General features: G+C 32.2%; 1 protein-coding gene across 1 annotated transcript; it reads left to right on the plus strand.

Annotated features, from left to right (window-relative positions):
* Positions 1-3,072: 3,072 nt before the first annotated feature.
* LOC129221510 (uncharacterized) lies at positions 3,073-26,131 on the plus strand. The gene is made up of 3 exons (XM_054856001.1): positions 3,073-3,172; positions 22,143-22,173; positions 25,789-26,131. Exons 1-3 carry the CDS (start codon positions 3,143-3,145, stop codon positions 26,091-26,093), a joined length of 366 nt encoding a protein of 121 aa, XP_054711976.1. The 5' UTR covers positions 3,073-3,142; the 3' UTR covers positions 26,094-26,131.
* The last annotated feature ends 439 nt before the right edge of the window (positions 26,132-26,570 follow it).

Genomic DNA, 26,570 nt, shown 5'->3' on the forward strand with positions numbered 1-26,570 from the left:
AATAAATAAATAAATAAAATAAATAAATAAATAAATAAATAAATAAAAATTAATTTGAATTTTGACATTTTGAATTCAAATTATGTTTTTCGCAATCACGAGTGTGTGTTTGTGTGTGTGGGGGGTATCTTTGTATGTGGGGGGGGGGTATGTGTATGTGTGTAGGCATGTGTGTTTGTGCGTGTGTGGGTAGTTATGAGTGTTTGTGTGGGGGGTGGGGGTATGTGTATGTGGGCAGTTGTGTGTATGTGTAGGTGTGTGTTTGTGTGTAGGTGTATGTGCTTGTGTATGTGTGTGTAAGTGTATGTATTTGTGTGTGCGCGCGTGTGTGTGTAGTTGTGTATGTATGCGGTGTGTGTAGCATATGGATGCAACCTGGAGACGGTTTTTGCTATAGAAGCAACATCGTGAGGAGCCGGTCGACGGTGATGCTGCAGAGGGTGCTGGCGGGAAAATAAAATGATAGCACATCAAAACAGTCAAGTGAGAACAGTAAGCAATCGTGATTGCTCAAAAAAAAAAAAAAATGTATTTAAAATGAAAAATTTAAGTTAATCTTGAAAATATCCATATATTGAGTACTATGTGGGAGACTTAAATATTGCAAGAGGGCAAAAACTTCTATTTGTACGCTAAATACCGACTTTACTGTTTATATTTTTCAGCTTGATAACTTCCTAAAATTTAAAATTACTTTTTAAAAAAATGTATATAGAAAAAGATCTTTTTTTTTTTTTTTTTTTTTTTTTTGAAGAAAATTACAAATTTTCGGCCACCTGCTGGACACCTAAATATTTTTTAATTTGGATAAATATTTTTATGATACATGTGGGCTATAGGGACAACGTTTTATCAACATGTGAAATTTCAAACTTCTGAGAGAAAAAAAATTTTCGATTCGGCCTAGTATACAATGCTGTTTTACACTTTCAGGCTAAAGTCCGCACGAGTTGCCGTTGTTCAAATTACATGAAACTTTTTTTGTTTTGACCTAAATGGGAAAATATAAAAGGGTGTGCGACTTGAAAAATTCGAACTTCGTTTTTTTTATCTAGTTTTCAATCATAACTTTGAGTGTTGAAACATGCATACTTTTCTTATTGAGAAAGTTTGGTTTGAAATGACTAGAACCGCACCTTTCTTCATTTGTGGTGTCATTTTCTTGGAATTTTTGAAAACTACAGGAATTCTTAAATTGTCCTTTCCGACCCATAAAAGTTTTTTTGTCCTTTTGAGTGCATTATGAAAAGTGCTTAGTGTTTTATTTTAAATTCTGTTTTTTTTTAATCTTTTTAGTGTGAATGTATTTCAGAAACAGAATAATTTTCCCATCAAGAAACTTCACCTTATCTTTTCATATCAATACTCGGTACTAAAAGTACCATATATATATGTGCCAACTTTAAGCAGTTGGCACTAAAAATTAATCCTTATTCCTCTCTAGAACTTTTGTTTGCTAAATTTAACTAAAACCATTTAAATATTAAAGATTTCCCAAACTAATTTATGTTTCAAAACATACAAGTTACTCGTGATAAAGATTGTAATATGCCTCTTTACTTAGCCCCGTTAACGACTATTGGCATTGATGAGAGCAATGATGGGGAATCCATTTCATGCTTGCTTCAGAGAAGTCTTGATTAAAAATTTCAATCATAATTGCTTTTAACATTACTGTAGCAAGGTAACAAAACTGGTAACAATGGGTTTTATATTTGAACATTAAATGGGGAAATTACATGAAATTTGCTGTTTTCCGTCCTAACCGAAATAATAATTTTATTTTAGAATTTTAATTTTTCAGCGTTAGGTTGTACCTCAAATCATTTAGTGAACTCCCGAAGTCTCCAAGTGGTCTAGTTAATGACATATAAGCAACAGCAGGCCTCAGATTTTTCCGTGACAGTCAGGCCAAGTATAATAAAAGTGCTTAATTAATAATATAATAGTGCTTAATAAATAATATAATTAAGGTGACTATACAGTACGTACTGTATAGTCACCTTGAGTAGCAGATACTATTGAGAGAACTGGTAAGTAATTCTTACGGTGTTCCAAAAAATCAGTACTTGGAGCTTGGAGTATCAACATTTCTTAAATAATTGAGTTAGTAACGTGTTTACTCAAAATAATTGACATGGTTTTTTCAAATATGCGGAACACTTGGACTGCAGAAAGAAGTAGACTTTTGGTTCCTGTAGTTTAACGTTTATTAAATGTTAATTTTATTCGTAGCTTTCATGTTGAGAGTTTTTTGATGAATTATTAAAGCAAATAATCCTGTTCTTAAAAAATCATGTTATGAAAAGTCGTAAAACTGAGTTACAGTCACATGACATAGCTTTTTGAGTTTATATTATGTATCAGCAAAAAATGCTAAGGCTTATAGGCAGACTCGTCATTTAGGAGGGAGGGAGGTCTGCGGAGTCCATTGCACTTTCCCTCCCCTGGGGGGGGGGACTTCGGGGAATCAATCTACTTATATGTAGGTGAGCGTGGTTTTTGCTGTTTGTTTAGTGTAATATACAATGAATGCATCGCCTACACATAATTAAAACAAATAATTCCCTCTGCCGCCCTCCCTGAAAAAATTCGAAAAGCACCAGTACGAGATTGAAAAAAATCAGAAGTTCAGTAGTAACGAGTCCATCATCAGAAATATGTCCGAAGTTGAACCCCAAGGAAATAGAGGGTAAGCCAAACAATAGAGCACGGTTGAAATGAGAGTCTGGCAGTTTCAAATAGAAAAAAAAAATTGCATCAAAGTTACCCAGAATGGCTGTACCAATTTAATCACAAAACGGCCAAAATGAAACAGGTAAATGCTAAGACATGAACTTAAAAAAATAAATAAATAAATAAACAGAAAGGCTAAGATCAGTTTTTAAAAATCAAAATAAAAAATAATAAAATGTGAAATTCCATGTTCTTCCAAAAAAAAAAAAGTTTGAATTTCCAGGAAATTACAGTTAGCTATATAGCTCAGTGTTTAGGAAGGGGAAATCCCTCTTTTCTCTGTTGCATCTATGAGCTTTTTGTAAAACCGGTTCCGTTTGTTCTTTCTGCCTGTATTTACTCCGTCCGCATCCGTGCTCATCTTTTGTAAACACAGCAAGTCAAAACAGCTCTGCGTGTCATTGTCATGTCGGATCAACGCAAAACACCTCAAAAAGTAATTTTTTTTTTTAATTTGTACTTCTATTTTCTGTTTCCTTTTTCAATATTTAATCGTAATATTCTGGATTTATAAATATGCTAAGAAATGAAATGTTTACCTTTGTGTTGAAAAAAAGATAAAATCAGTGCTAAATGAAATAAAATTTTAGAAAAGAGGTTATTTGCATTCCGTAGATTTTTTTTTTCTTTTTTTTATAATAGTATTGTGCTTTAAGATTTTCTCATTCATACTAAAACACCACCTCACTTCATATTATAAAAGGGGGAAAAATACTTAATTTCTCTTCGAAATGTCAGAAGAACTGTTTTTGAAACTTTCAGTGCGGTCAGCTTCAACTTTCTTTTCTTTTCATCAACAGTGTTTTTGGATGATCCTAATCCAAGGTAACAAAGGAGCATATGGCAAAATATTTCTTTGTTTGCGCATCATTGACACGCAAGACCTGATTATGACTTTTGAGGACATTAGGCACGAGCAAATTTTGTCCACTCCCCCTTTCGCTCATACTTCGTTTTCCTTTATGTAGTCTTCATATTTTCCCTTATTTTTTAATTTATCGCGTCTCCTTTTTTGCCGTTCTGCACCATTTATGCAATTTGTTTAAGGTGTATTAACGAAAAGTAAAATGTGGCTAATGTTACATATTTTAAAAGGTTTTAAATACTTAAATTCAACTGTTTCTAAATATGTAAGGGAGGAATATTAAAGATATCATCATGAACGAAGAGAATATGACTTTTTACAAACTTGGGTTTGAGTTTGTTTAAGCAATATAAACTTTTGTACAATTTTGTGACTGATGTTATGTTACCAGTGAAGTGTAGAAATTTAAACCCTGAGAACTCTTTTGTATATTTTTGTGTCGAAAGTGCTCGCACGGAGTCGAAAAAGATCCCAATTGCTGTTTCTGCATTATTAACTAAATTCAGAGATCTTTGTAGATTTTCCTGATAAAAAAATATTTTGTCCTAATTTTTAGCTTTTCGTCCTGTGTATATTTGCTTCATTCCTTTCTCACCTAATGCATTATTAGTGCAAATTTTGCATCAAAAATAACACCTTTCCCCACAAAAGCAATTAATTCTCTCCGAATGAGTTCCACGCAAGCACCAATTGTCGATTCTGCCGAAGTGTGGTTCGGTGGACGAATCTAAAATTTTCTGCTGTGCAAAACTTACAGAAGTAAACAACATTTTTGTTGCTTGCCTTAAAATAACTTGCTTGGCCATTCCACGGTGACTGACGTTACAATTTGACTCTATTTTTTTTAACACGCTTTTATTAGCTTCACCTGTATGTGTGTATGTATGCATGTATGTATGTATGTATTTTGTAACGGAATCTTGCAGCTCAAATTTCGCCCACTTCCTGCAATCGGATTCTTTTGAAATTTGGCACGCGACCTCAGACCCGATGACAATGCAATATTCTATAATCTAATTAATTAATTAACTCTTTTAATTGTTAGTTTCCTCCAATTTTAATCAATATTTTGGCATAAATCCAACAATGTGAAAAGGAAAAATTTATTAAAAATACATTAAAAAATGCTCGCAAAAATTATTTTAAAATATCTACAAAAACCTTTCATTTTTCTGCATCAGACAAAATTTGTTCCAATGTTCCAAGGTAATTAGAACATGAAATACAATTGTTTTTAACTAATTTCATGCCAAAATCTAGGTGAGCCTTCAATTGGAAATTCATTGCTGATCAGACCATTGTTAAACAAAACTTTTATTCAAATGCATCTCAAATTTTCAAAGTAATATAACTATGATTTCCGCAAACATATATTAATGACTCACAGTAGCTTCCCATCGGGGTGCCCTTGTCTTAACTTTAAGATATTACCTCGCACTCGTTTTATAAATAATTTCGTCGCCTGATAATTCTCCAACATAAGACTAAAAAATAGAAAAATAAAATAATAGTTTAAAAACTAAAAAAACACGCTTTCGTAGCAAAATGAACTAAAAAGAAAAAAATAATCTTTGAATTATAGTAGTTGACCAATCACTTAATTTTAATGGAATATAAAAAAGCGTGGGTTTTTTTTTATCAGTTGTCTTGAATTTCTTCCATTTGTTGTCCAAGCAAAAATGTAAATAGACAGCACCCCACGCTTTTTTTTGTATTACTTTAAAATTAAGTGATTGGTCAACTACTATAATTCAAAGATTATTTTTCCCTTTTTAGTTCAGTTTGTTACGAAAGCGTGTTTTTTTAGTTTTTAAACTATTATTTTATTTAACACGCTTTTATTAGCTTCACCTGTATGTATGTATGTATCTTGTAACGGAATCTTACAGCTAAAATTTCGCCCACTTCCTGCGATCGGATTCTTTTAAAATTTGGCACGCGATCTCAGACCCGATGAGAATGCAATATTCTATAATCAAATTAATTAATTAATTAACTCTTTTAATTGTTAGTTTCCTCCAATTTTAATCAATATTTTGGCATAAATCCAACAATGTAAAAAAGGAAAAATTTAAAAAAATACACTAAAAAATGCTCGCAAAAATTATTTAAAAATATCTACAAAAACCGTTAATTTTCTGCATCAGACAAAATTTGTTCCAATGTTCCAAGGTAATTAGAACATGAAATATAATTGTTTTTAACTAATTTCATGCCAAAATTTAGGTGAGCCTTCAATTGGAAATTCATTGCTGATCAGACCATTGTTGAACAAACTTTTATTCAAATGCATCTCAAATTTTCAAAGTAGTATAAATATGATTTCCGCCAGGCGCGGATCCAGGATTCGGCTCTGGAGGGGGCACGTTTTTTTTTTTTCAATTTCGGTGCCCCCCCCCCCACCAAGCGCCCCCCCTCCACAACGCCAATGAATTCATAAAGAGGAAAAATCACATTTTTGTTTGCTATCTACATCGGGTTAACTTTTATACATTCAGCTGTTTTTCCGTTTGGGAAAAAAAATTAAGTAAAAATGCATTGCTACTGGAAGCGAAAAATAATTTAAATAAAATAATGTAGGACATAATGTGATTTTATAGTGAAGTTCCCAGAACAGGAGACACTAAGGACGTTAATGTGTGGTGCCCCCCTCCCACTCGCTTCAGCCAAAAAAAAAAAACGTAGAACAAGGTGTTGGGATTTATTATTGCAATAAAAGTAATTGATGCGCTTAACGTTTTCAGTGTAAACAACTGTTTTAGTATAGCCTTAATAACAAAATGCATTGGGGTGATCCTTTGAGGGAATGTCCACACGCCATTAACGCAATTTCAGTAATCTTAGATGAATTTAGCGTAAGGGATATGGGGATTCTTCGAAAATGTTTCGAAATTGTATTCTTAAAAACGCTATTGCATTCTATCTTTATTGACGTAAGGAAAAGTATAGGGTTAAGAACTCTCTCCCGAAAGTTGAAGTTCCAAGAAGAGCAGGTGCACAACTTGAAAATAGTTTTTTTTCGATAAAATAAAAGTGGGAAATGGGGGGGGGGGAGAGAACTTTTAAAAATATTCCCTCAGACAAATAGTATATTTATTATGTACACACATTTAGAAAAACTAACAGGACAGGACCGTTGGAAGGTTAAAACTGGGAGATGATTTTTGGTAATGTTAAAGAAGGCAAATGTTCGGGGCCCTTCCCAGAATTTTTTTGAAATTTATATCTTAAAAACGTGATTATAGACTGCATTTGTGACGTTAAAGAAAGAACTGGGGTTCAGAAAATGTCACCGAGGCAAATAGACTATTATCAAACGGTAAAAAAATCACCAGAATACCAAGAACTTTTGAACTACTGGAATACCGAGTTTTTGAGTCGATTTACCACCCCCACCCAATATTTAAAAATTAAAGCTCCAAAAACGAAATTTTTGACAATCTGAAGATTTTAAGGAGAGGGGAGTTCCGGGGGAGGGGGGACTCTCCTCTGGAAGTTTTTCGAATATGAAGTCCTTAAAACAACGGTTTGACTTTCTTGAATGATGTTAGAGAGAAAAATTCAATGGTTCATCCCATTAAAACTAGCAAAATTGTAGCTTTAAAAACACAATTTTCATTATTTTATTGATATTAGAGGGACGGATTTCGAGGGCCCCTCCCCGTGAATTTTTCGAAATTTAACTCTTAAAAATGCGGTTGTAGGCTATATTTGATAAAGTTAAAGGCCTGGTAATTTTTCGAAATTGAAGATTCAAAATTGCTACTTAGACTATCTTCGGTGTTGTTAGATGGCGGGGTGTTCGGGGGCTCTTCCTCCTGAATAATCTCTACGAAATTACACACCAAGAGACAAAAATTTGAGACTATCTGTAATAATTTTCGATGGGGGTGGGGCTTCGCGCACAGCATTCTTATTTTCCGAAGGGAGGCGGGACAAATTAGCTGACAAGAATCTGCAACTGTTAAAGATTTCTTTTAAAAATAATTAACTTTTTTTCCTAACATTCCTTTTCCTTGTTTAAAACAACTTTTCGTTCCCTAAGATATGTTTATTTGTTCCTTTCAAAAAGAATGCTTCTGAAGAAAAATAATCAACTCAGCATTCTGGGATAGGTACGAATCCTTGTAGACTCCTCCTGAGCTATTCGGCGGCCTACTTCCAGATATTTTTCAAAACTTACGTCATAAAAACGCTATTGTGAACTATCTTTCGTAATGTTGAAAAAAGGAATGAGATTTATGCGTATTTTTTTGAAAAAGTTTCATGAACGCAATTTCTGACGATCTTCGAAGATGCTTTGCAAAGAGAGGTTAGGAGGCTCTCCCTTGGAAATTTTGTCGAAATTAAATTCTAAAGACGTAATTGTAGATCTCTTTGATGACGTTAGGCGTTAGTGGAAGGGTTTGGATTTGGAAGTTTCTCCCGAACATTTTTCGAAATTGAAGTTTCAAAAACGCAATTTTTCACGATCTTCGGTGATGGCAGAAAGGGGAGAGGTTCGCCCCGTTCCCTCGGACATTTTTAAAAACTAAAATCATAAATAAAAATACAATCGCAAGCTAGCTTTAACGACAGATGAAGAAATAAAATTCTGACACTCTCTCCCGGAAATTTTTCGAAATTGAAGTCAGAAAAATGCAATTTAATTACTGAATGTTAAAAAACTCAATTTTAGATGATCTTCGGTATTAGTAAGGGAAAAGGGGGGTGGGGGGCGTCAAAGTTCTCATACGGAAATGTTTCAGAATTGAAGACCTAAACCTTTGTTATTAACATGTGTAACCAGAATACGTAGTAAAGGCTGAATGACTAAAATCAATTGCTCCTCGCTTGAAAAATTTCTGTATCTGCTGTTGAGAACGAGCAATTCTCATGATATTGCGCCCCTAGGGAGACGCAGACGCGCCCCTCTCCTCACTGGAGAAGTGAGCAAGCAAAAGAAATTAAAATGTCTTTTTTTTGCACTCAGTTTCAAAACTTCCCCAAAATTTAGAGGGACAATCATAAGATGCAGATATTGCACCCCCTAGGGGGCGCGGGCGCCCCACATATTGAGAATCGGTAAATGAACCAAATAAATTTTCCGAATGTCTTTTTTTCTTTTGTACGAAATTCTAAAACTTTTCCCCTAAATTTAGAGCGAAAACTTATAAGTTGCAAATATTGCGCCCCTAGAGGGGCGCGGAAGCGGCCCATTTCCCACAGGTTTAGAATCGGTGAATGAGGCAAATAAATTTTCCAAGTATCTTTCTTTCTTTTGTACTTAATTTTAAAACTTCTTCCCTAAATTTCAAAGGAAAACTCATATAAGTTACGGATATTTCGCTCCCTAGGGGAACGCGCCCCACTCCCCACACATTGAGAGCTGGTGAATGAACCAAATAACTTTTCTGAATGTCTTTTTTCTTTACCCAATTTGAAAACTTTCCACCTAAATTTATATGGAAAATATATAAGTTGCGAATATTGCGCCCTTAAGAGGAGCGTGGAAGCGCCCTACTTGCTATTGGTTTAGAACTGGTAAACGGGACAAATAAATTTTCTGAGTATCTTTCTTTTGTACCTTATTCCAAAATTCCCCCCACCCTCTATATTTAGAGAAAAAAAACTCATTAGTTGCGGATATTTCGCCCCTAGGGGAAGCGCCCTACTCCCAGCACATTGACAACTGGTGAATGAACCAATTAAATTTTTCAAATGTCTTTCTTTTGTACCCTTTCCAAAAATTTTCCTACCAAATTCAGAAAGAAGGCTCATAACTTGCGGATATTGCACCCCCTAGAGGGGCCAATGGAAGCACCCCACTCCACACAGGTTGAGAACTGGTGAATGAGACTAATAAATTTTCCAACTATCTTCCGTTATTTCTCTTTGGTATTTAAATTTTCGTCAAGGGGCGCCTTCGGCGCCCCATTCCCACTAGCGCCCCTGATTTTTCCAGGGAGGGGCAATTGCCCCCCATTGCCCCCCCCCCTTTGGATCCGCGCCTGATTTCCGCAAACATACATCGATGACTCACAGTAGCTTCCCACCGGGGTGTCCTTGTCTTAACTTTAAGATATTACCTCGCATTCGTTTTATAAATTCGTTGTTATTTCGTCGCCTGATAATTCTCCAACATAAGACTAAAAAACAGAAAAATAAAATAATAGTTTAAAAAACTAAAAAAAACACGCTTTTGTAGCAAAAATGAACTAAGAAGTGAAAAATTATCTTTGGATGATAGTTAGTTGACCAATCACTTAATTTTAATGTAATACAACAAAGCGTGGAGGGCTTTCTTATCAGTTGTCTTGAATTTCTTCCATTTGTTGTCCAAGCAAAAATGTAAATAGACAGCACCCCACGCTTTTTTGTATTACATTAAAATTAAGTGATTGGTCAACTACTATCATCCAAAGATTATTTTTCACTTTTTAGTTCATTTTGCTACAAAAGCGTGTTTTTTTTAGTTTTTTAAACTATTATTTTTAATTTATTAAATCAGCACTGTCTTGAAATTAAATTTTGTATTTTTTGAAATTGATCTAAAATATCACGATATGGTACTCGTACATCACTGCAACCACACTTGTGTTCAGACATGAGGAAAACAAAAAAATTGTATGGAATTAAGAGAAATAAAAAAATAATACGACTGATGGAACGCAGAAGATACATTGAGAAAAGTGACTTATACATAGTTTGAAATTCTCTTCAAACTAATAACATAAAATCTAAAAAGACTTCTTTCTCTTACAGTAGAGATTTTGGATGATGAAATCACTTTGTTTTACTGAAAAAAGTTTAAAATTGAAAGTATTGAAATTATTTCATACCCGTGACTGCTTTTACAAAGATTTTGTGACTGATGTTACATTTGCAACAAATTGCTGCAATTATAAATTATTTCTCCTTGAAAATAAAACTAGCAAATGTTTTTTTTTTAATTGTAAAATTACATTTAAATCAGGGTTCGTGATTTTTTTTATTCTTTTCTTAAATCAAAACAGTCGGATTTTTTTTATTTAAATCGGATTTTTTTATTTAAATCAGATTTTTTTTATATATTTTTTAAAATTTTCAAAAATTTGTTGATATTAATTACTTTACATTTATAAACATAATATATTTCATACAATAGATGAATCCATTCAACTTACTTTTAAAATTAAGATAAGTTCTCAAACTGTTCAATGATATTTTAAGATTTATGAATACATTATAATGTGTTTAGATAATTGTTAGTTAACAATAAATTGTTTAGATAAGATGTGATTTTTTTTATGCTTTGTTTAAAGAAAAGGTTTCCATTATCATGTACGTTTTTAGTGTAAAGTAATATGTTGAACAATTACTTTTCTGAACTATATTAGTCGTGTATAAGAAAAAACTCCAAATTTTTATTTTGTTCTAAACTGTAAGTTTGGAGTAAAAGCAATAGAGTGAAAATCTGTTACCAGGGGCGGATCCAGAAATGTTTGTAAGGGGGGGGTCAAATTTCAATAGGTAGACCTCCATCTTAAAAAAGTATCAGTTAAGCAGGTGTGCACATACTTCCAAGGGTGATGGAGCTCTCCTCAAATGCTACGGAGCACTCCCCATCCCAAATAAGACAAAACCCCTTTCAAATTGCCACCCCTCTCCCCCTAAAACTTCCAATGACGTAACCTGCACCATGGATCACATTCCCTCAAATTTTCGTAAAAAGTTACATTTCTTTAGGCAGACAGGTTGGTCACGTTGGAAAAAGCAGGCGCACACACACATATGTATGGTTTGAGATGAAATAGTGCTCTGAAAAACGTTAAGCTCATTGGAGACGATTATTATTTGGAAAAGGAACAAAAAACTCAAAATAGCAGTAGGACACTAAACGAACCTAGTCAATTCTTTGAATTATGACGCGCTGAGAAGAAATGCCTTGCTTTGCAGAACCAAGTTAAAAAAAAAATGATTAACATTGATTCCATGTACTATTTTTTCGAATTTAAAAAATTGAATTTTAAAAATTATCCCTGTAAAATTCTTGTCACAGCTGGTCAGATGACCCTTTGACCCTCCCCTGAATCCGCCCCTGTCTGTTACACACGCAAAAAGAGGGATCTATGTAGCTTTGCCTGTTGAAGTTAAGATAGTACAATGCAGTGTAGTTAAATTTAGAGCAATACATTCTAAAAATACAAAATTAATTTATAAAAGTAAAATCAACTGATTTTAATTAATGATTTTGTTGAAAAAAATCACTTAATTCAAATCAATTGATTTAAATCAATATTTTTTTTTAAACCACTTGATTTAAATCATGATTTTAATCATGCTTCAAATCAAGCTGATTTAAATCTACGAACCCCGATTTAAATTACAAGAAAAGTACATTTATAAAGTTTTAAAAGTTATAGTATTTTTAATGTTTTTCATGAAATAAAAAGTCCTCTTGCATTTGCTACAATCTAGTGCACTAAGGAATTTATTACTTTCTCATGTAAATAATAAATTTCATCCACATTCTCAGGCTATTTCTAATGTTTTTTCTGCTTGAATCTTGATACTTACTAAATACTCCTAGTTTTCAATGCCTCTAACTTCTTGTGATAGTATTGTTTGTCATATTCTACAAGAACCCCTTCTCCAGTTGCAGCCAACAATTTTGGAACATGTTAAGCTGAAAGTGAGTCCCTTCTTTACTGTTAAAAAGTGTTGCTGCTAAACACCTGCTACAGCTTTCTGAATTTGAAAAAAAGTCTTACTCAAATATAACTCTTTGTAACACAACTGCAAATCGGATGGTGATAGCTATGAAATTTGTATGAAGTTGTGACATTTAGAAATATTTCTGTGTCGGTGATTCACCGACAGGTGATGTAGCACTTTTATTCAAATGTAATTCATGGAGGATTAAGAGTATCTGTTTGATTAATTTCATGTTTGCTTGTTTTTTACAATTGCTGTTCCTTTTGTAAAGATATTACAAGAGCACTTTCAATGACTTACAGATTTTACCAAAGTTTCACTATTTTAAAGAGGGGTAATGCAGCTGCTAATTGAAACCTAGGAATTCAATGCTTTAAATGTTTTCTACCTTTATTCTACTTATTCACCTAATTTCTCTTTTTAGCTGTATTCTTAACTAACTTTAGTAATTTAGCAAGTTTTTTTTTTTTAATTCTTTTATTTATTTTTTATCCTCTGCTCTCTTTAGCTTGTACTTTGTTTTCCTTTAGGTAATCTTCATATTTTCCTTTATTTTTAAATTTATCTCGCCTCCTTTTTTGCCTTTCTGCAGCGATCAATTCCATTTATGCAAATTGTTTAAGGTGTATTAACGAAAAGTAAAATGTCGACTGATGTTACAGTGACTGATGTTACGTATTTTTAAAACGTTTTAAATTCTGGAATTCAATTGTTTCTAAATATTTAAGGGAGAAGTATTAAAGATATCATCCGGAATGAAGAGAATATGACTTTTTATAAACTTGGGTTTGAGTTTGTTTAAGCAATATAAACTTTTGTACAATTTTGTGACTGAAGTTACATTAATATGAGGCCAAGTATTTAAAAAAATGTTTACAACACAATTATAACCGTTAAAAGTTTCTTTGTTAGTCCAATCTAATCCTATATAAACTAAATTTCAATAAAAAAAATAAGATTGTAGACATACAAATTAATTTCCTAAGGGAAAAAAAGATTAACTTTTAGAACCGCTAATACAGCGACACCTGAGCACTAAGTAGCGTTGTCAAAATTTGCCTATAAAACTTACAAAAAATGTATTTCTAACATTTTCAGCATACTTTTATAAAAAATAGTCTTTTTTTACCTCAAATGAAAGAAAAAAATTACTGATACATTGAAGTTTTTTTTTTTTTTTTACTATGATGTCCCTAGTTTCATGGAGTTGCCCTGCTGCATTTTGTTTGCTCTATTCCCCCCCCCCCCCTTCTCTTCTCGTTTTCTCCTCGCATTGCCGATGTCAAATCCTAACGTGAGTTTAGGTTTCCGAGAGCAAAAATCCAAACTATGAATGTAAGTTCGCTGGTGGGGCCCATATTTTCATTTGCACGACAGTTTTTAAATCATCCACCAGCAAAATGAAATACGAGATGACTTATTAACACATTAGATATCACTTTTTAATAAACTAATCACGATTTTCACTGGTAAATATTTTCTAGCAAATGCCCCAATCAGTCTTATTTTGCAAAAATTTTAATTTGTAAATTCGAACAATTTCCTGGAATTCTTAAAACTAATTCTCTGACACTTAAATTTAATTTCGACAATGTCTATATTACGCATGCGTAAAAACTTTTTTTCCCTTGCTATAGTACAGCTTTTGTTTTTCTTCTTTTGTACAACGTTTATTCCATCACTGCCAGTCTATGCTTTGCTACATTATTTACAGATCTTATTCAGGAAAGTCCCTCTAAGAGCGATGATGTAAGCCCCCATCCTGACCCCCCAAACCCCAAATACTGCAGAGTCCTCTAAGAGCGGAAACGCCGCCCCTCCTCCCAAAAAATGAAAAAAATCCCGAAAAACAACCCTGGCAAAACATTTCCATCCATGAAACCCCCCCCCCCTCCACGCCTTGTTGGAGAGCACCTCAATATCTTAATGGTTTTTCAAAGTTCTTGAAGTTTTATGTCCTTTGCTCCATAATAAAAATTACTTTTCTGGCTCTTCTTTCCACTACTCAACAATCGTTTGGCGCAGTATAGCCTATAAGGGCTCTTGCGCCAAAAAAAAAAAAAAAAAAAAAAAAAAAAAAACTGAATCTTACAACCTAACCTAATGAACAAATAACTGCATTGCGAAATTCATAGCCTTTCCCAATTGTATCAACGGTTTTCTTTTTTTTAAATATTAAAATCTGAAGGGTTATCCCTTCAAGGGCTTATTATCGCCCTCTGTTTTTAAAGCGTTCCTTTCGTTTCTTGAAAAATATTATCTTCAAAAAACGTAAGGCAAAGGATTCCTCTGAGAGGTAATACCACTAATGTCCAAGAAATTTGTCTAATTAGACACTGACAAGCTCAGTATTTATTTATTTCGCATTCCTTTATACTTTGTAAGAGCTGATTATCATTTCTTTGAAGGAAAACAAGCAGTTGCTCCTTGAAATCCTTCGCATAATGTTCTGAAACAAACGAGCTCGTATTTTGTAACATATATTCTATTTCAGCTTTTTCTTGTTTGGTAATTTAAAAGATATCTAAATTTATATATTTTGAGAGAGTTAAGATTCTTTCCCATCCACCGAACTCGATGTAATTCCCCCAAGAACTCTGAAGCGTATTCCTCCCCTGAATGTTTTTTAAAAGAAATATCAGGGGAGTTGGAACTGTTCAAATGGATTTTTGTTGAACTCGACAATATCTGATGCACTTCGTATCACTTTCGTTATGATTTGAAACTTCAGACATAGCATTATGAAAATTATTAACCTAAGGCTATACGCTAAGGATTGAGGTGGAGAAAAGTATGAAAACTACCGTGATCGGTGAAGCTCTATAAATTTTTAAAACTTTTAAACATCAGTATTTCGGGTCCTGATGATTCAACTACATCTGGTTTGAGTAAAATTTCCAAAAAGTATGACGCCAAGCAATCCAGAGAAATGCTCCGTTCATCTTTTCCTCTATGAAAGGTCACAAGCTCTTTTCATAGGCTTGTAGAAATGAAGTTTATGTCAAAGCACGGATATTTGATTTAGTCACTAGTTTACAGTCTGGCCCTGATAAGTTGACTTCTAATCCGCTGAGGCCTAAACGAATTCATTTGTTAAAATGAGAGTTAGAAAAGCCGGCATGAGTTGCAATAACCATTATTAATGTTGCGCAAATCGAAAAGTTTCTCTTCATTTAACCCAAACATAAATGATCTTGTCCAAGATCAAGCATTAAGTTACGAGAGCCATTTTACCAGGAATCTAACTGTTTTGTAAACTGTTTTGAACTGATTTCATCTATTTCTGATTGACATTTTGGACGTCTTTTCCATTAAAGTCAAAGGAACATCAGCTGCGAATTTATTTTTACAATCTTGAGCATTATTTTCACTCCTTTTCATTCTGAGACACCAAATCAAGGAAATTGTTTATATTTTATCTGTTGGATCACGCCCTACGCTTTTACGTGATGTTGTCAAGATAATAGCTGCTGAAGGCTTACGCTCTGAGCTTGCGATCATAAGCAGGGCCGCAGAGAGCCAAGGCGGGCCCCTTGTCAGTTATGTCGTCGTGCTCCAACCCCTCTCCAAAAAATAGAAAAAAAAGAAAAAAAAGAAGAAAGAAGATGAAAAAAGAAAGAGGCAAAAGGAAAAGAAAAAGAAAGGGGCAAAATTAAAAGAAAACGAAAGCGGCAAAAAGAAAAGAAAAAGTAAAACTGCTCATACTAGAAAACAATTAACTCTGTTTTAAGTGCCACAACAGTGAATATTAAAAGAATAAATTTTACTTTTTTCTGTACGTTTTCGCTTATTCGGAGATTCCCCCCCCCTTTTCTTTCTTTTTTTTTTTCGTTCTTTCTTTTTTTCTTTCCTTTTTTTACGACAGTGTCGCCGCCCCCCCCCCCTCCCCCAGGACTTGGACTTTAGTTTCCAACTAGGCCTCTCGTCGAGCCTGATCATAAAAATTTACATCTAAATATTAAAGCTGAATATGAGTTGACATTGAAAAGGGGAAAATCTACCGTTCTTGTATTTATTAATACTATGCATTTATCACTTTGGCGAAAAATTATGGGGAAAATGTTGAATTTTCAAAATTTTTGAAGCCTGTTAGCGACTCCTAAAAATCATTTTGCAAGTTTAAATTTTTATGGAAGTCTTATTTTAGGGCATAAACTAAACTGGGAGAATACCACTAGAGCGTGCACAGAAATTTTGGGGCCATATTGTTTACCCCTACGTCCCTACATAAATGTTCCCCCTCATTTTAAAACTCTCGAGCGCCCTTCAAACTCGGGCCTGGGCCAACAGGTGTCCCCCGTAAAACTTTCAGTTCACTTTTAAGGAACACCCAAGAAAATGTGGTCACAAACTCAAAAAAAAAAAAAAAAAAAAAAAGTAAAATCTCAAAAAAATAAATAAATAAATAAAATAATAATAATAATAATAATAAATAAATAAATAAATAAATAAGAACGAAAATCAAATTTGTCAAGACATTTGATTAAACAATTTGTAACAACAACATCTTACTCAAAATTAATAGTCGATTGGTGATTTGATTAATTCGGGTAATTTTTAGTGTTTTGAACAAGGAAAGGTACTGGTTAATATTTTTTATAGTAAACGTTTCACCTTCATTTCGGTCAAAAAGAAAAAAAAAAACAGCTTAACATGGATTGTTAGGGGTGGTGGGACAAGTTGATCCACTTTTCTACATATCTTTTTTTTCTCTCTCTCTCATCAATAATTAAATGAGCAGTTCGATTTTATACCATGAGTTTATTAAATGGTTCTCAGTGTCCCAGATTTTTTTTAAATGTTCAATTCATTTATTTTTTATATTAATGTTTTAACTGAATTCTGTGAATGGAGCGAGCCAACGTTTTCCAGCGTGGGGTACGTTGTTGGTCCTCATTATGAAAACAACTTCTGTAAGAATGTTAAGGATAAACATTATCCGATATTGTTGCTAACTCTATTGTAACTAAGTTTGTAAAAGATATTGTCAAGCAAAGTAGTTATCTAAATCCTTCAAAATTAATAAAATAAAAAAACCAACCTGTTTTCAACACGCTGTAGCTCAAATTTGCCACCTTCAATTTCCTTTATAAGATAGCACCATTAGAAAAAACGATTTTTCCCCATCGGATTTTTTTTTTCTTTCGATGGTATTTTTTCAGATAAGATGAAGAAAATGAGCTTGAAAAACTGCCTATTGTTCACAAGAAAAGATCATTCTACAATGTATAACGGATGGTAATTGCCATGGGAACGGATTTGCAGCGGTTTAATGCTGTTATATTAATCAGAAGTAGTTTTTTATTCTTCATATAAAAATATTAGTTCAAAAATTAAATATGATTGAAAAGCAAATTTATCTTGTTCTGAAAAAAAAACAGAAAACTGAAGGTGATAAATTTTAGCTACTGTGGATCGCATTGAAAACTGTATATTTTTAATGTGAAGGGTTTTGATTATGCTACTTTGGATGACAGTATCTTTAACACAAAACTCAATTAATATTTGCGCTCTGCAACTGTAACCCATCAAAAACAAGTATTTTGACAATAAAGTAGCAAAGTACGAGTTTTTGAATTATTTTTGTTTAGAATTTATGGCTTCCAAAACTCAAGGAAGACGTTTCCCCACCGCGTTTTGTCAAGATATGCGTGCTACAAAAACTAAAACGCTGTTCAAAAATGATGTCCCACTTTTTAACTATTTTGATCCCCTCCCCTCTTTGTCACAAACGGTCGCACTTCACCATACCCCCTCCCCCTCCCTTTGCCATGTCACGCTATTTTTATTGACCTGCTCTTATAAAAATGCGTGATGTCACATTTTTGTTACTTCCTCCCTCCCTCTTGTCACAACTTCACGACTCCTCTCTCCACCCTCAAAGCATGACATCCTTTTTTAGACAGCTCTAATGAGTTTAATTTTATAAAAGTATTAGAACGTATTAACAACTTAATCAAGCTTCAAACCTTTGAGGGCTCCAGTGTGATACATTTTTCTGTAAGCTTAGCCTTAACTTGGCAATTCGTTTCACAAAGCTGTTGCACCACTTTGGAGCCTTTTATTTATTCAATTATTTCAGTGCAGGGCTGTGGAGTCGGAGTCGGAGTCAAAGAGTCGGAGTCGGACTGATTTTGGGGTAAAGGACTCGGAGTCGGAGTTGTTAGAAAACATGCAAACTCCGACTCCGACTCTGGGTTTATTTTTTTCTTCCCTTTTCACTGACTCTCCTTGCATTTTTTAAAAACTGACTACCAATTGTTTCGATTACATGTATAAAAAGATACCAATGAAAAAATAATTGCCATTATGGCAATCAGCTAGCTTGAGTGCTTACCGAACTTTCTGTAGCCGTCCCCTAGTTTGCTTGCTTTTTAACTTAACTAATAGCAACTGTCAGCAAACGATTTTGTTGCCTAACAATTTGAAGTAATCACTTTCAAATAAAAATAGAAATATAGTGTTTTGTTCAATCTCAGTTATAAAATAGTAAAAGGAACATAACAATTTAGTAAGTCGAGACCCGTAGCTCAGTTGGACACTTTTGAGGGTAAACGGCAAATTCAAATATGTTCTGGCACGAAAACACCAATCCAAAAGATCCAATGAAACAATCTAATGTTTTTTTTCTTTTTCTTTATTAAGACTATTTCTATAAGCTTGGTTCTCACTAAAAAGTATGGAACAAAATAAGTGTAAATGATTTCTTGATTACAACACTCAATAATTGCAGTTAATCTTAAAATCTTCATATTAAGGTTAATTCTAAAGCAGCCAATAAAATTTAAATTAAAAATGTAGCGAAGAAGAAATATAGGTATGGTAAAATCTATTCGTACAAATTTGTATACCCCGCATTTTTGTAAAATTAGATCCTGACGTATATGTGCCCTATTTTCGTTGAAATTTTATTGATGAAATATAATTTAAAATATATTCGCGAAAATTTTCAGAATTAAAGTATTTATATTTTTTATAAACTCTGAAATTAACTTTGAGTGTCATCTACCAGATGAGTGTCACCCGGGGCAAACCACCCCCTCTCAAGAACTTGGATTTAGAATAAAAAACTTTTTTTTCTCTCAAGTTACAATTTTCAAAAATTAAAAGCACAGGATTTGATCAATACCTATTTGTTAAACATTAAAGGGGGGCAAATTACAGAGAATCCTTTTCAATTTTTTTAAAAGGGATTTTTAAGTCATCTCACTTTTTAATCGTAACTATTAGAAACTTTGATTTTTTAATTGAATTTCTAACGTTGTATGCGTCTTGGGTTCATAATAAAAAACAAAATACGAAAATGTTACAAAAAGGAATTAATATTTCAATCTTTGTTTAGAGGTTATCCCTCTTCCCCTGAAGGGAGAGAGGGAGTTGAAAAAATAAAATTTAAAAAAATTAAATAAATTTGGTGTCGGAGTCGGGCGTTTCAAAAATCCAGGAGTCGGAGTTGGGGTCGGAGTCGGTCAGTTTCATTCCGACTCCGCAGCCCTGTTTCAGTGGTCCTTGATCCTCAGAATTTGACTTTGGGGAAGCTGAAAATTTGCATATTGTATTAACAATTCTTAAACAATATTCTACGTCATTATTGACAGGGAGGCCTATCACATCCAAGGGCGATGGCGCACCCTCCTCAAATGCTGCAGAATATCCGCTCCCCCTTCAAAACGAGAGTCTCCCCCTCCCCCGAATGAGATTTTAATTTACCCTCCCCCTCCTGGTTTTCACCCCTGTTAATGAATTTAATGATGATTTAATGTAAAATTAAATACCTCTCACTTTACTGGAGAAAGAAAATCCTCGTTTCTTTGATCTTGTTGCACCTATTTAACTATATTTGAAGAAAACATAAATCTGCTTTATATGTTTGTTTATTTTTAATGTCACATCTATTACTACTTTTTTCGTGCATAAAAACTGCAGTGTATGTTTATAGACCCATTTCAAATTAGGTAGGACATTTCACGTCACCATTATACATTTAAAATAACTACACTGGTTACGTAAGAATGCCACCCCCCTTTTCCCCCTTTTTTAGTTTCGGTTACAGTTAATGAAGATAGAAAATTTACCAGAGGAACTTAGCAAGAAATTTTTTTCTCTAGTTTCAGCTCTTGAAAATTGAAAACACCCGATTTGATGGACATCCATTTCTTGAATATTAAAAAGGGCTCAAATTAATCCAATTTCTTTCTTTTCTTTTCCCCCCCCCTTTTTTTCAAACACGCGACGCGCGCGCGATTTTCAAATAATTTCACTTCCAAAATCGCATCGTTTGGAAAGTTACTCTCAAATTGAATTTCTTAAGTATGCATGTTAAGTTTGCTATGAAATACGATGCAAAATTTTCATAAAAGGAAATTTCAATCCGTGCTTAAAGTTTTAAAAAAGCCCGAGTTAGACGTTTAAAAATCTAGAAATCGGATAGGAGTCGATGATTCTCTCCAACTCGGCTGCCTTGTAAAAAAAAACATGATTTCAGCTATTTCTTCATCAAACATTTTTTTTTTTTTTTTTCAAATTATAGTAAAACCTTGAAACAGATAAAAACCCGTCCCAAATTCTGCTAAGCAGATTGTGCTGAACTAAAGAAAAAATGTCTTCGAAAAAAGTTCTTTGATGGATACATCTTGACGTTTTAGCACTGTAAAATACTTATGATTTTCAAAAATTCCTATCTGGTGAAAACTCGATTTGACGAACACAAAACTATTTGGAAAATTGCAGTTGAAGTAATTAAAAAAGCTATTTCTTATTATATTAATATTGATAAGATTGTTTCAAAAATCTCCGCGTTAAATTAAACTTGCCAAGCCGCATTTTAAATAAAAATTTGAAAAAATCGATCTTTTCATTTACTTTTATGTAGGGGAATGTGGGACAAAGTGAAATAATTGAGCTAATTGAGCTTTTTCAAACTGAACAAATTGGAAATTTGTTTAGAAAATTAGTGTATAAAAAAAGAACATAGAGTATTTTCTAATAAAATTGACATTGAAACATTATTTTTTATTTTTGGCAGAAAAATTGCTTTAAAAAGAAAGTAATCATTTTTCACTCTTTTTTTTTTATGGAGCAAAGTGAAAGATGAAATATTTTCTATTCGAGTCTGAAATTATTAAAAAAATAATGAGCAAATAAAAAGATAATTTATAAAGGGAAAGATAATGAAGCAATAAAGTAATTAACTAATTAATTTATTAATTTTTGCATGAGGAAAAATAAACGAGTGAATAAAATAGTGAATGAATAAGAAAATAAGTGAAAGAATGAATTAATGAGTGAATTATTAAATAAAGGAATGAAAGTAAATTAGTTAGTAAATGAACACGTCATTGAGTAAATGATTGAATGAGTAAACGAAATGAACTATTTCACTTTGCCCCGCATACACTTGACTGAAAAATATTAAAATACAAAAAAGCTAAATATTAACTAAGTAAATACTGCACCGAATATTAGAAGGTCCCAATTAATTTTTAAAATGTTAAAAACAAGAACTTTATTCATTTAAAAATATCAAAATATTTTTTACTTGTAATAAAATGTTACAATTTGAGCATGAATTTTTTAAAATTGCTTGTCCTATGCTTTAATTTTCAGAGGTAATTTTTAATTGACTGGAATAGACTGCATATGTTACTACATAGTTAAAATATTGCTACGTAATTGGCACTAAAAGTGGAGTAAAGATTTCCCCATTTCACTTTGCCCCGCTATTTCCCTTTGCCCCACACTCCCCTACTGTATCCCCTTGGTCATTTATCAAGTTTTATTTTCATACAGTTATGAGAAAATTTCAAGTAGATTTAAACTTTATATCTATTTTCGTATGTCTAATTTCTTATCTTTTGTTTCATAGGATAATACTGAGGATGATTCAAGTAATTTCTGTGAGTATAAGCGTAATATCTTTTCATTTTTAATTGCCTTTAACAAAATATGTATTTATTAATTTTGTTGCCGTTGTCATTATTTTTATTCTAAACAAAGGTGAGCAGTTTTTTTTCATTCAAAAAAGTTCAACAACATCCCTTAGGGACTTTTGTAGTGATAGAATATGCAGTGCTAGGAAAAATATTAAGGCAACAAGAAAACTTTCATAATTTTAAAATAGTACTCAAAATATATGTATATCAGTATGTAAAAATTATGAATATATATATATATATATATATATATATATATATGAAACGCTATCATATACTGTATTTGTAACCTGGACAATTCAACCAAAATGAACTTCACTACTCAGATCAATAGGCGCCATAGGCAGCTCTATGATACTGATAGACGACAAATTTGATAGCAATATAAGGATTGAACAAGAAAGAACAAAATTTTTTTAAAGAACGAAAAATTGAAAAATCACAAAATACCCTGGGGCCTTATCGAGAGGTACTCCCCAAGGGTAGGAAAATAACCATGAGATGTTTCGTGAGTGCTGCTGGCGAAATTTGCCTGAAAAAAGCAGCACTAGTCCCCGACATCCAACACAAAACAAGCTATTGGGGGTACTGAAAGTCCAGAATATCAGCATGACAAGAAATAAGAACAATGACCATTTACAAAACAAAATTACCAGCTTTATATAAAGATAACTAGAACAATATTTAAACTACAAGAGAGCAAAAATCACAATTGAACTCAATATCAAAAGAAAGAACGTATGACAATCAAATTCAAGTAACAGAAAAATTGACCGACCGCTATTCCTCCACAAGCTTGTAAATGAAATGTTTTGTAAGATGCTCCGGATATTGGTTCTCAGTTAGGGTTGCAGTTAAAATTTGAATCGCTGTTTTCAGATTTGTTTTATTATTGCAGATATTTTTATATCCAATAATTTGTGAAATAATTATATTTTTGAACACTTTTCTACTGAAACAACTGTGAAAATGAATTAAAGGTTACACTTTAAAATAAAAACGTTTATCATACAAAGCTATACTGGGATCTTTATTATTTAGTTGAATGTTGAGATCAAGGAAATTAACTGACTCATCCTTATTCCTTTGTTTCAGCAGTTTTCATTTGGGTAAATTTCTTTATGTAAATTGTGAAAATCATTGTTGTTAAAAATGATGATGTCATCAATCTATCTAAGTGCTTCTATGCTGTTGTTTATTAAAAAAATAGATTCATAATAATGCATAAATGATAAAGATCCCAGTATAACTACAACTCCAATACAGTTGTAAACAATATATTTCATAATTAAAACTAATAATTCTTTTAAAAGTTGTGTAATGAAGCTAAAATTAAAACAACTAATAAGAACAAATACGATGATAACTACAAAAATCAACTTATTTGCGTCTTGTCTTGCCATTATAAAGTTAGGAGTTTTTCAATTGAATTATTTTTTTTTAAAGAAGAAAAAAGGAAGTATCTGTATACTTATGAAAAAGAAAAGAAAGCCTAGCAATGTTTTCAAAACCTTGAAAACTCAAATGCTAACATTACAGCAGTTGTAGTCCTTAAAGTTCCGCTCAACCTAACTGGATGTGGCATCCTAATACTTTCATTCTCATCTGCTACACTTTTGTCAATTCTATAGGAACAATAGATTGATTAAGCATATTACTTTTTCGTTTTAAAAAACTTATTTCAAACTGTGGAAAATCCAACTTTTCATTCTATTTAATTTACATAATGGGCAATTCTCTTTTTCGTTGTAAATCTAACTACAGCAAAATCTTTTTTTTTTTTTAAATTCAAACAAGGATATTTAATTTCAACTTGTTCAAGCTCATTTGGCTGATCAGAACAAAATTTATCGAAAGAGTTATTTTATGTTTATATGTTTGAGGTGTTATCTGTAAATAAAAACCCTGAGTTTGGTTACAATTTTTTATATCTTTCACTTATACTATGATAAAATTTACTATGTTAACATGGCTTTGAACTTTTAAAATTTAAATCAGCTAAGTAAATTACAGTTATATTGTTTTCATTGCTTTTATATTGTTATAAAGGTACTTGATCCCTGGGATCACGTATCCCAGAAACCAAAGGGATCACGTATCCCTAATATGAGAATTTTACAAACATACTTGTTCTATTATTAACAATCAGTGGCAGTTTACTAAAAATATGTCTTAACTATTAACGGCTGTATATACTTTAAAATTACACTTCGCAATTTTTTTTTAAATTGGTATACAGATAATGTAAATTTCAAAATGCTTTTCGTAAGGAAAGTTTCCCTTGACACATTCAGACAATTATTTTTTAAGCTAAAACAAAATGGTTGAAAAAGACAAAGTGTTGAAAGTTTATATATACAAGTATAACTTTAAAATTGTCGTCAGGTTTCAAAACTCTACCTAGTGATTTTGGTACATTTGTTGGCTGAGGGATCAAGTATCCCTAGTCTCCCATATATATATATATATATATATATATATATATATATATATATATATATATATATATATATATATATATATATATATATATATATATATATATATATATATATATATATATATATATATATATATATATATATATATATATATATATAATAGGGGAATATGAGGCAAAGTGAAGTATCGGGACAAAGTGAAATGGTGAAATATTTACTCCGCTTTAGTAACGTATGTAGTCTATTCCACTGAAGAAAAAAATACCTCTGAAAACCTCGCAAATGATAATACAAGTAATTTTTTAAAATAGACACTCAAATTATATTTTGTTGCAAATCAAAAATTATTTTGATAATATTGAATGATAAACTTCTTGTTATTAACATTTTAAATATCAATTAAGACCGTCTAAAATTCGGTGCAGTAATTATTTAGTTAATAGTTGGCTTATTAGTATTTTTAATATTTTTCACAGTTAGTCAAGTGCATGCGGTGCAAAGTGAAATAGTTCATTTTGTTTACTCATTCAACCATTTACTAAATCACTTAATTATTCATTTATTAGCTAATTAATTTTCATTTCTTCATTTAATAATTCACTTATAATTTCCTTATTTTCTTATTCATTCACACTGTTTTATTCACTCATTTATTCTCCTCATGTATCAATTAATTTATTTATTAGTTTATTGTTTCATTATCTTTTTATTTACTCAATTATTCTTTTATGTGCTCATTAATTTGTTCAAAGTTTTTTTTCACAATCGAGTAGAAAATACTTCATTCAAAAAATATTTCATTTTTCACTTTGCCCATGAAAAAAAAAAAAAAAAATCCACTTTTTTTTTTTTTTTTTTTGAAAGCACAATTTTAACGCCAAACATAAAAAATAATGTTTCAATCCAAGGTTTATTATGAAATACTATATTTTTTCTTTATGCATTGTAATTTTTAAAACAAATTTTCAATTGTTTCATTTTGAAAAAGCTTAGTCAGCTTAACTATTTCACTTTGCCCCACATTCCGCTATATATATATATATATATAGAGAGAGAGAGAGAGACGTTGACTGAAATCTATTCTATTCACTTGGAAAATTTACCCCATTAACTTTTTTTTTCTTCCTCTTCTTTTCAGGGATAAAAGCTGCGGCTGCAGTTGTTGGCGGCGCTGCTTTAACATATGGGGCTGGAAAATTAATTAATTCTTTAGGATTTGAAGAAAATGGAATCCGAAAAGGTTCACCAGCTTCAAGATATCAAAGCAAAACTTACGGCGGTGAAACTCCAAAAGAAGGCCTTTTTTCCAGTTTACAAAGAACAGGTACAACTGATCTTTCGACAGCAGAAAAGGTGGGTGCAGGGGCCATAACAAGTCTGGCCATTTATGGAGTAGCTGAGATGATAGATCAATTCACCTCGTCATCACAGAAAAAGGAATAGAAATCATGCTTTGTTCAAAATAAAAATATTTTTGTATGGATGGTATTTTTCATTTCTAATTATCATCTTCATTTTGTTGATCTTAAGGCACAGATGACAATTGTGCCTGAGTAGAATGTTGAACTAATTTTTCTTAGAATGTATTTCGTGAAATATAATGGATATTGCAGATTGCAGTGAACAATTTTTACAACTAAACAATTTGAAGATGATCAAAACTATGAAATTCGCTATCATCTGGTTCAAGCGTTCACCCAGTTTGTGAGGAAGTCAACAAAGTTTTAACAGCATATTCCCCCCAAGCGCAAACACTTTCGATTAAACGTAACATTACATCATCATTCTACTTGTGTTCCTAATTCAAGAATGCACTGTAAAAACATTTGTGTAACCTTACTTCCCATAAAATCGATGGCAGCTAGCTGTCTCCACTGTTCCGGAGTAACTTAACTGATATAGCTGGTGTCAAATTACACA

Source organism: Uloborus diversus, chromosome 4, assembly GCF_026930045.1.
Source record: "Uloborus diversus isolate 005 chromosome 4, Udiv.v.3.1, whole genome shotgun sequence".
Taxonomy (NCBI): Eukaryota; Metazoa; Arthropoda; class Arachnida; order Araneae; family Uloboridae; genus Uloborus; species Uloborus diversus.

What these genes read in the sequence shown, in the direction of transcription:
- LOC129221510 (XM_054856001.1), top strand. Translation starts at nt 3,143, where the DNA reads ATGTCGGATCAACGCAAAACACCTCAAAAA. An exon ending in AACGCAAAACACCTCAAAAA is followed by an intron (nt 3,173 to 22,142) that starts GTAATTTTTTTT and finishes TTTGTTTCATAG; the next exon opens with GATAATACTGAGGATGATTC. An exon ending in GGATGATTCAAGTAATTTCT is followed by an intron (nt 22,174 to 25,788) that starts GTGAGTATAAGC and finishes TCTTCTTTTCAG; the next exon opens with GGATAAAAGCTGCGGCTGCA.